The sequence below is a fragment of the Teleopsis dalmanni genome, chromosome 2 (assembly GCF_002237135.1).
Source record: "Teleopsis dalmanni isolate 2A chromosome 2, ASM223713v2, whole genome shotgun sequence".
Lineage (NCBI taxonomy): Eukaryota > Metazoa > Arthropoda > Insecta > Diptera > Diopsidae > Teleopsis > Teleopsis dalmanni.
In genome coordinates, this window is record NC_051847.1 from 66163448 (window position 1) to 66175528 (window position 12081).

At 27.9% G+C, this 12081-nt stretch overlaps 1 protein-coding gene across 1 annotated transcript in view; it reads left to right on the plus strand.

Moving 5' to 3' along the window:
- The first annotated feature begins 283 nt into the window (after nucleotides 1-283).
- LOC119674748 (secreted acidic protein 2-like) overlaps nucleotides 284-12081 on the plus strand; it is a 20273-nt gene continuing 8475 nt past the window's right edge. Inside the window, exons 1-2 of the mRNA XM_038085904.1 lie at nucleotides 284-753; nucleotides 4013-4119. Coding sequence (XP_037941832.1) covers nucleotides 297-753; nucleotides 4013-4119 — 564 coding nt within the window. The 5' untranslated portion in view covers nucleotides 284-296. The remainder of the gene's footprint in view (nucleotides 754-4012; nucleotides 4120-12081) is intronic.

The window sequence follows — 12081 nt, forward strand, 5'->3', positions numbered from 1 at the left end:
GTACAAAAAACATATGTAAAATAATAACATAAACAATTAAATAATTTGTGAAACATGTTACTCATACGCACTGCTGTGCCGTTAAATAAATGTGAAAAATAAAAAAGTTATACGAATTAAAATAAAAAAAGTAATATTCAATCTAAAGAAACATTAACTTAGCAAAAATGAAAACAATAAAAACTAATATTGAGAATTAAAACTAAAAAATCAAAAAATTTTAAAGAATATTAAAAAATTAATATTTCAATGTAATCAATAAATATACATTTGATGGAAAAAGATAAATTAAAATTATGATTGCCACCAACGAACCAATACCAGTTCAAAATACAACTACAGCAATTCCAAATAATCTTGGAGAAGATACAAATAATTTGGTAATTGCATCCACAGCTACCACAAATGGTAAAAATACCGCAAATGCTGTGGTTACAGCCGCAATACCAGTAACAGTAACAGATGAAACACTAACATCAACAGCAGTAAGAACCGTGCCAATATTTACCTTAGGGACAACAGACGAAGAAGATAATGAAGACGATGATGAAGACGATGATAATGAAGAAACCGAAAATGACAATGATGAAGATGAAGATTTACAAGAAAGTGTTGATAATGATAAAAGTCACGAAGCTTTAGAAGATCAAACCAAAAGCTCGACAAAACAAATAGCATCAAATGATGAAGATACTTGCAAAACAACAAAATCTATTGAAGATAAACGTACTGAAAATGCTTCAAAGGAAAATGGTAAGCATTAACGTAAAAGTAAAAAAATATAATTAAATTACACAAATTAAAGAAAATACAATAATACATAAATAAAAAAAAACGAAATTAAATTAAAAATAAAAATAAATTAAAAAGTATATTAACATTAACTTTGAGTGATAAGTGAAAGCCTAATTTTAGGCGCATTTTTTTTATCCATCAATTTTATGCTCTGTTATTTACAGCGTGCACACACGTGTCAATTAATACCAAACATATGTGTTATGTACTTGTTTCTAAAAATTGTTGAAATGTAAAAAAATATTTATTAAAAAAAAATTTGATTTATTTATTTAATTGTAAAAAGTACAAATTTAATTTGCATACACAAATGCACACTCTTTCACAAATTTAATCAAATTGGATTCGATTATTTTTGTATTGCTCTCATTTGCAGTCATACTTCATTCTCATTTTCATTTTCTTGCATTGTCCTATTTTTCCCCCATTTCGTTGTCATGTTTTACTTCCTCTTCATTTCCTTTTCATTGTGTTTTATTAAAATGTATGTCAATCTTATTAAAATTACTTTTTTTATTCCAAAGTTATGCGATGTACTGATAGATAAATTTTATTGACTCCATGCGGTTCAGTATTTGAAGTGATTTCTTAATTTTATTTACAATTTTGGTTTTATTTATTCTGGCAATGTTTTTTGAGTTTTTTTCTGTCAATTATACACTTATTTTATAATAAGTTAAATAATGGTGTTTAAACCATTTCAGAGTAGTCCAAAGACCTATATATTATATGTATAATGATTCTTGGGATTTCATAATTTTGTTTTTAGTTTTTGAATTAAAATAATTTTTGGCTCAGTTGAAGTTTTGAGCTTGGATTCTTAACAACTCATATATTTAGTAAAAACTGTTAATTTTTTAATGAATAATAATAGTTTTTATAAAACAAACCGTTTATGTTTCATTTTCTATTGAGTTTGATGCTCCACATATCTGAAATTTCTGATGCATTCTACAACAGAATTTTCATTGTGCCCTGAATAAATAACAACCGAACTTCACGCTCTTTTTCGTTGGTCCACAATTGACATGATCGCTTCATACTGAATCAGGATGTGTCAATCTCTATCTCAATTGACTAAATTTGCTCTAATCCGGGCCACGATTGAGCGTTCGACTTTCTTATACCTAGTAGGTACGACTAAACTTTAGACAAAGTGATCTCTTTTAACATAATAGACATCAACTTAGACGGCTTTTTAGTCAACGAGTCGATTTCAGTAAAAAACGCGATTTTAGTTTTTCACTTTGGCTGTTTAACAATTGCAGTGTTTTTCAGACAGAAGTAATGGCAATCCACTATACTGTAACATAGATTCTATATAACTCGATTCCTGATACAAAAATCGCAGTCTTTCCGGACAGTTAAGCTACCATTGAATCCCAGCCACAATTCTCACAATTCGAGAATGTCAGGCGTCCCTTAATGACCTAGGTAGGCGTTTGGGTTCTGAACAAAGGAACATCTCAGGCAACTGTAGGGGAGACGAGTTTGAGAAGGCAGGCACTCTGTCCCTAACATGCACTTCTCAGATAGTGGTATTTCACTTGCAACAGTTAAACAAAAACATCTGACAATGAAACAATAAAACAAAAATATCTGAGTATTAAAAAGCAAGATTTGGCAAATGAACTCTCTTATCAGATGTACAGATTGATTTGGTCTAAACTAGACCAAAAATACACCAGCTAGCTACTTCAAGTAAACCGTTACCTGCTCAGTACTACCGCATCAATACAGACGAATCATTTTTCGGACCTTTTTTCTTGCTCATTCTACAGAAGAATATAGTATCACAAAATTAGGGAATTGCTCAAATTTATAGAATTATCATGTTGGCTCATCTTTACCTAATGAGAAGTCGTGCTTTTCGTTGTTACTCGTACGCTGACTTCTAGTCGGGGCATATATAATTGTTCCTTTATAATGAATGGAATTAATCCATTTTCTTAAACCGATGCAGACTTTTAGCTGGACTACTCTAAAACGTCTTCAAACATTGTTTTATTTTGGTAGAAATGGGACTATATTATATTTAGTTCTTTTCAAGAGTGGTATAGGTACCAGAATGTTTCTAGCTTTTCTTTGAAAACAATTTCTCTTTGCTTTTAAGGCAAGCTCCAGTTCATATCATATTTCTTATTTAAATCAAATTTTTAGTATTTGCAAAAATCCTATAGTTACTGGGTACCAAATCCTTAGAGTATGTTTGATGACATCTCTTTTCGAAGCATATTTCTCCCAATTCAATTATCGTTTTCATCGACTTGTGACTTGTTTTTAGTTTAGTGTGAGCAAATGCGTCACTGACTTCAGTAACAAATTACTTATACTAAAATTATGATGCAAATTTTAAACACACTCCTGTTTAAACTTAAAATATTTGATTAAAAAGTCCACAATTTTGCAAATATATAAAAAGATATAAAAAGAAACCTTTCGATTAACATTTTATCTATGCTTAAAAAGTCAATATATTTTTTATTTTTATACGTTTATATGGTCAACGAATAATTTTCACCAAATGAGAGTCCAATATGAGTAGAAAATACAAGCCGAAGAGCCCGAGGGGCCTACTGTCAACAATAGATAGAAAACCAACATCTCGTTCAATAAACTGGGGTTATATAGCTACAGAAAGCTCCCATGGTAAAGTTCCGAGAAGTTGTATTGTAATATACCTTTTTTAACCAATTTTGAAATTTTAAATATATTTTACAAACTGTACTTATATATTATTTCATTTTATACGCTTTTGATTCCTTACAGCCATTATTAATGGACACAGAAGTCATATTAGTTCTCTTCATACAAATTAGTCGTTATTAAACTGCACGATGAATTTCGGTTAAAACTTTTATAACTTCCTTATAAGCTTCATTTGTCGAGATATATAAAATTTTGAAAATATTTTTAAATTAAATTTATTACTAAACTGAGTTATAAAACAAACGTAAGTTAATTATAAAAATTTATATTATATAAAATAAAAGTTGTTGATAAAACAAAATCATACTAAGCATTGCTCGTATGCAAACTTTAACGAATCGTGAGTGAATCTTGCAGATAAATCTCTTACAAAATGTAATTCATTTATAATTCATTTATGTCAGTCCTTATTTCAACACTTTATTCCCAACATATTTACATAGTCTTTGAAAAATTTTTATTGAATTATTGCGTCTAAAATGCATGTCCTTGTTTCATATACTTTCAGGTACGGGTACATCCGGCACGAGTTCATCTGGTGGTGGCAGCAGGCCGGGACACAGAAAATCATCACTTGCACTAACGCCGGAAGATGAATCGATGGATACACATCAGGTAAGTGCACAATAGCCTTTTTATATGAATTTTGAAATGTCCCTGAAATTGATATGTGCAACATGCATTCGTCTGCCAGAGGAGACGACATATACTGGCAACTGCTAGGTATGTGAAAAATGGCTTTGAGATTAAATTTCATTTGGTTTCTAACAAGCACTGCAAATTGCGGTGAATATTTGAAGGTAGTGTGGCTTCAAAGTACTCATATGTACTTGCCATCAAATAGCAAAACTGATTCAATTATGACTATGCCACAGAAAGCTGCCTCAGCGTGGTGGCTAAGCCCGTATGCGTGTGATTTATGCTGTTATTAAATTATTGGATTGCATTAGTGATGTGAAAACCATAAAATTCAATATCAAGTAAATTAAAAATTTATTTTGGTAATTAAATTTGTTATGGATTATTTGACACAAAAATTTATGTTATTTTCCGATATGTTGACAGATATTGTACAAGCGCAACTCACTTAAATGGTGCGGTAACATTTTGCAGTTGCCTTATTTGGATCACAGTTAGTTGGAACTGCTCCATCTAAATGATCAAATTAGTTACCAATAACTTTTTATTTTACCAAAAATAAAAATTGACAAGTATCAGCCTGTAATAGACATTTACAGGAGATGCCTTCAAATGGTCAATAACATATTAGCCAACATTGTGCACAAATTTTGAACTGTCAAAGATTTTTAAAATCACTAATAATTACTGCCCGCAATAGTAATAAATCTTTTTTTGCAGGTAGTTAACAAATTTTTAACAAATTTTAACAAAATTATACGAAAAGTATTACTAAGTTAACATTTTTAAGAAACAAAAAAAATAAAAATTAATATGAAATTAATAATTACATTAATTAAGTTAGCTTTTCTGATTGATTACTTGATAGATTTTTACTGAAAAAATTAAAAAAACTCGATTGCAGCAGGTAAATAAAAATAAATTTATGCTGCCCTACATTTCATGTTTAAGATTCAATTCATATTACAGATAGTTTTAATATATCAAATTATATCAGTATTCATTATTATGTTAATCTTAAACAGAGAAGTTTCGAACAGTAGTGAACTACAACAACAAAAATTATTTTTATATTATTTTCAATTGATTTGATTTTTCGCAGACCATACAACTGTTTCGAGTATTGCCAAATACACCTCATCAGTGGTCTTGGAAATAATTCTTGTATTTAGTTATTTGTAAATAACTTTTTGGCCTGTAAGTACGAGGAATCGAAATCGTGCCCTACCAAATTTCAAACGCAGAGTCACCGCTCCTTAACCAACTGACACAAAGCCGTAATTGAATTTTTTTTGCTCATCTACATCATTCTTTTAATAAGCTAATTTTAAAGTTCATCCTATATATAAGTCTAACAGAATACATTATGTACATATTTCAAGCTCTTTTTGTAATGTTCTACAAACTTTGTTTGAACCTAATAAAGTAAAGTGTAAAGTGTAATAAAGTACACTAGGTTCAGACATTTAACTGAAGGGGTTTTAAGAAGCTGAAGAGATTCACTCCCTTCCTCTCACCCCCTAAAATAAATTTAAAATGCATAATTATATGTATATTCAATATTAACACATCGTAACTAATTAATAAGCTAAACATTTTTTATAAATGACTAAAATTATGTGAAAGATGCTAAGGTCCCTATTACAACTCTCCCCTTTTTTAGCACATACATTTCTGGCTATAAGTTTAAAAATGGTGTTCCCTCTTATCAAAAATTTTTTTTTTGAATACATCTCACCCGAAATCAAACTTACATTAAATGACTTCACTGTAAAAAATTATTTTAAAGAAATATTTTTATTTTTAACAATCCGGTTAATAAAGTATATATTTAGGTTCTCTACGTGTCCACTTAATGTCAACAAGAAATTTAAGAATATAATGACAATGAACATTTTAAAAAATTACACTTTTCCTTTAGTCTCGTGTTGATTAACATTGGGTGTACAGTATAAGTTATAGTATATATAACTATGTATAAGAAGTTATATATAGAAATGCATACCAATTTTTTCGGCATTGGCGGTAACTGACTAATGACCTATTGTATTGTATTGTCGGTTTTATTTTATCATTTTCGATACGTCTCCCACTTATCAGGAGTATATCATAAATTGTGGTTTATTAGAGTTGACAATAGCTAGGGGTTTTACTTTTTCTCTGGGTACTCCCTACATGATCGACACTGGAAATATTTACGAATCAATATTAAAGTATCACAGAACGGATATCAGCAAATCTGCCCATCCAAGCTTAAATATTTTTGAGCAGAGCTTAAGATTCTTGGGGTGATAATTTATTTTCTATAATAGGTTAAAGGGTTTAACCTTGATGTTCTACTTAATATTTGAATAGTAAGATTTCATTATCAAAGTTATATCATATCACGTAACTTGAAACATCGTCCTTAGAGTGATATTTTGAAATTTTTGAATTAATTTCTGCTAAGGACCATTTTCATTTCATAATCTATAGCTTCAAAACATATCCCTTATTACAGTTGAAGTATTAAAGAAATGAATTTCATAGAATGTTATATTTTTCTGAATGGTAAAATGATAAAAAATATGATTCCCATCTAATATGGTAATATATGTAGGGATTTAAAATAATGTTGCAGAGTATTTTGATTTTATAATCTATTGCACCATAACCCACCAATTCTTAATATTAGTTGCAGAATGAAAGAAATGAATTATAGAGAATGTAATATGATTTCCGGATGACAAAAAGGATATTACAGAACAGCTGAAGAGCGTTTGCGTGTTTTTCTTTGTAATAAAAAAAATAGATCTTTTAATCGATCTTCACGTATATTGCAATAGTTGCTTAAATGTAATTTTTTAAAGCATGTAAATATATTGTTGCAGACAATCCTTTTTTAAAGTTCGGGGAATTACTAATTACCGATTATTACCGGACTTAGGTCGTTTATTAAAAACATGAAATTATAAAAATATTATAAAAAATTACACTTAATAATAAGAATTAAGTGTAAGAATTTTTATTATATTTTAATTCTTTAAAAAAGATTTACATTTACAGATCTTTCGCTTTCATTCTATCTTCATTACCATCTTCAGTGTAAAATAAATTAAAAAAGTAATTCGAGGTAGTTTAGGAAAACAACTAGAATCGTTTTAGTAAATAGAAAAAGATTCAAAACTAATTTTTATAGTGGGTTTATTTTAAGACCCGTAAATTATCACACTTCACTTGTTAAAAATCTGCAAAAACTACAACTTTTTAAGCTACTATGAACATTTAGCATTCAAATAAAATTTAAATGAAATTTAATTAAATGCAATGAAAGTTATTCCAAATTTCCATTCATAATAAAAAAAATTTAATTAATTGATTCATTAAATAAGAAATTAACACAAAATTGCCGCACAAAGCAATTTTCACACATTTAGCTAAAAAAAAAAAAACTCAGTGAAGCAAAGAAACGAATGCAAAAGTATCTAAAAATATAAATAAAAATAAATTCAATTAAATTAAATTGTGAAAAATTTCCAAAAACAAGAGTAAACAAAACTGAAATATTTACACAAAACGAACATTGCTGAGATATAAATATTGACAGATAAATAGATATAAATCTTGACATATCGAACGATATGAAATAAATTTTTATAAATGGAAAAATATGGCTTACCTATTCAAAATTTCGTAGAGGTTTTAAATAAAATTTCATACTAGAATTCTGTGCGCAAACCGTTTCGTATCTTCGCCTTATTGGCAGAAGTCATTAGCAATTAATTTGTTGGCGCCTTTTTTGTACGGCAATCAGTTCGTTCGTATGCAAAAACGTTATATACGAGCACAGCCAAGTGGGGAATCCGGGCTCCCCGGTAACAGCGGTGGAGGCGAGCCGTCCGTCAATCGCCTATTGTAACCAAAAATCTGTCAACTTAATTCTCAGCACGGCATGCGGCTAATAAGCGGTAGCGGTAGCAGTTTCAGTTACACGTTTGCGGTTTCAGTAAGCGAAGTTCTCGCGTGTGGCATTTCACTTCAAATTAATGCAAATATTTTTTATTAATTTCGGATTACATTATTTCATTTAATTTATAATACAAATATATTTGTATAAATTAAAATTAACTAATTAATTAAATTAATTTATTAAAAAAATTATTCGCAAATATTATTTAATTAATTTAAAAGCGAATCCTTTGACCAACGAATTGCACAAAAGTGATTTTTTATTTTATAACTTATTTTATATATTAAACGTTTTATGTTATATAAAAAATTATCAAATAACAATATGTTTAGAACATTCTTTTTTCGACGAAAAAGAGATCATGTAAGTACTGAACTTAGGGTTATATAAAGTTAGAGTTATTTATATAAATACAAACTATATAAATGCTTATTTACTGAAGCTAATTGAAGACTACGATATCTTAAAGACTACAATATCTTAAACATTTAAGTATAGCTTTATGTTTCTATTTTTTTTATTGTACTAAAAAAAGATAGTATCTACTTAACACTGCTGCGACAAATCACATCTGCGATAGTTTTTCTAATAACGGAGAGCGAAGGTGAGAGAAAGTATGGGGGAAAAAGAAAACAATTGAAAAACGTTAGTTACCGAAGTTGCGATACTTTTGAGATAACTTAGTGCAATTATCACATTGGCTTTACAAAGTAATATAACTTCATTAATAAAATATAACAATTAAAAATAAAAATATAATTAATTAATTAAATTATTCTTCAACTGGTTTATGATTTCGTTCTAATATAAACACAACAAATGAATTTGTTAATAAAAATTTCACAGCAAATTCACAGAACTAGGTCAGTTGAGTAATGAACACTGACTCTGAGCTTAAAATTTGGCGGAGTACAAGTTCAACCTGTGGTATTCTCAGTCTCAAAAAACTATTTGTGAACAATTAAATATAAGAAATATAAAAATAATTCCAAGACTGTTTGGCAATACTCGAAACAGTTGTATGATCAGCCAAAAATTCAATAAATTAAATAAATATAAAAAGAATTTCTGTTATTGTAGTTCTATACTTTTCGAAATCTCTTTACCAAAGTAATATAACTAAATACGATAATATTGTATATTATATTGCAACGTATTGTATATTCATAAGTAATATAATATAAAAACATTTATCAGAAATATATATCATGCAGAGTACTTTAACTTATTGTTAAATGGATTAAATATTAAACCGCATACTTTAAAATTCAGATCTTATAGCAATGTTATAACATAGGATTCTCAATAAAGATTTAATAAGGTGAAAAGAAATTTTTTTTTAACGTGAAGTAAAAATTGGTAAAAGAAAATATAAAATAGTGTACATTAATATACATTAATATACATCTTTTTAAATCTGTCTCTTTTGTTAGAACTTGGCAAATTTAGCTCCAATTAAATCCAGCTGCTTTCATCTCTTCATTGACAGTCTTCCGTCACGTTAAGGCAGCTGCACTTAGCGGTCGGCTGCGTTGAAGACTGCAGTGGATAGTTTCTGCCGGCTTATATAGTTCTGTCAGTTTTGACTAATCCATTTAAAATTTCTTTCCTTGATCTCGTTCCGATATGTTTTTTTCAGTTCTAAGTCATAATAGCTAATAAATATATATGACCAATTATCATTGATGTTATATTCAATAAATATGCATTATGTAGTGATGATATTATGGAGATCAATAAATTCCATTTGTACACATTTAAAAAATAAGAACATAATATCGATCTTCACGATTCAATTATAAAATATAATTGGATATTCACTTGTGCCAAGGCTGTTTGGAAACAAAGTTTGGATCCATCTGTATATCGGATTTGCGATCCATTTATTATTTTATGAATTTTAAAGATAAAGATTTACGACCTAACTTTCTGTATTGATCATATTAATTTAGAATTTCATTTGAAATATTATCAGAAATCAAATGGGGCATCAATTATTATATAGTATCTTTTATACTTAAGAGGGTCACTTAAAAAGTAAAATTTTTCTTACCAATATATCGAGGCCAAAATGCCGCAGCCTATGCAATTTTTTATATTTAAGTAATAAGTAGAATTCTTCTACTCTACGATGGATCCCAATGCATCGGTGCAACTTTTTTTCATGATCTGTGATGCTTGGTGAACTAAAAACAGTATCGAAAACACAACAAAAAAATTAACCAACCATTATTAAACACACCTGGCTTAGAGTGACCTGATTTCTGAATCGAACACTGCTGCTTCAGGATATCTACTTTGACTTGATTATAAAGGTAGTACAAATTTCGTTAAAGAGTTTGAAGACAATATCTCGAAGCAATTTTAATAAATTTTTAGAATATTGAACAATCTGTTGACATATGAATACTTATTGTTTAGAATTCAAAACTGCAGCTCTAGGTTATCAAACATGATTCCATTGAAACAATGAAGTTGAACTTAATATGAGAAAGGGAACTTTACAATGTTTTACTGACTAAAAAGAACTGGCAATTTATATTGCATTTTATGAAAATTACTTTATAGACGAAAAATAAATATATAAAAATACAAAATAAAAATAATTATTTATAGTTTCATATATGCAAGAATATTATGCCTTTCCTAAAAAGTTTGAATTGGTTCTAAAACCTTCAATGCATTTAAGGCAATAAAATAGATCGAAAAACATTAGTGCATTCAAAGGATTACCACAATAACCTAACTCCATAACTACTAAGCTAATTTAATATCTATATTCATTTATATTCAAACAAGAATATAGTCAGTGACTAAAATTACTATAGATTTATGCCCAATGCTGCAGTATTATGAGTTGCTATTTTGTATTAGTTTATTAACGTAGATGGTTGATTATCTTCCCACTTTGCGAGTCTTATGATTAGTTTCCACAGTATCAAGATCCAAAAAAATGTAATATAAAATGTGTTGCACAAACTAATGAAAATTTTAATTACTATAAAATTATTTCGAATATTATTTCTCATAAATTAACAGTCATGATCCAAACAATAAACCAAGAATTATTATAAACTAAAATGTGTTTATCTGCGTGAGTTGAAAATAAATTACAGAATTGTTTAAGTAATGAATCATAATAAAAACTAAGAAAAAAAATTGTTAATATAATAAAGAAATATTGTTTACATTTTAAAAATTTTGAATATATTTTATTTGTATTCTGAATTTATTATTTTTATTTTTATGTAATATAATTCAATGTATCTGCTCCTACTGCTTTTATTATATAGAATTTCTAGTTCGATAAGATAATGTTTCTTCTATATTTAGCTCAATTTTAACTTTAATTTGTGTGAATAATGCATTTTTGTACTTTAAATTTTTTCATTTATAATAAAAATGCACTTAAATTAGAGATACAAACTTTAAGGTGAAAGTGTTATAATGTAATATAAATTCTTCTTGACATATAAACATTTGCTATATAGATAATTAATTATGACATTAAATAATAATATTGCTTTAAGTAAAATACGTAATAAATTTTGTAATAAATCAATGAATTGCATAAACTTTTCGATGAATTCGCAATATCAATTTACAAAAATTATTTGGATTACTCTAATAAAAAATTTTGTAATTTAATACGAAAAATTGTTCTACTTAAACGTAAACAATAAAAAGTCTAACCCAATTAATTACATGTTACTTCAAATGTAGAACAAGTGGGTAATTTGAAACCTTAGACTGGCCTATATTAGTTGAAAATAACTGAAAGTTATTTGATAGCTCCTCATACGACTGCTTCCCTTTGAAATTGGCTTCATTCTATTAATAATTATCTGTACGGTTACTAAGAGAGTTCTTTTTATGCACACATATACCTAAGTATCTATGTCAGTTTATAGATAAATTTTAATTATTTAATTAAATTTATTTCAAATTTTTCTTATGGTTTCATATTTCACATTTGAAGAAATTGAAAT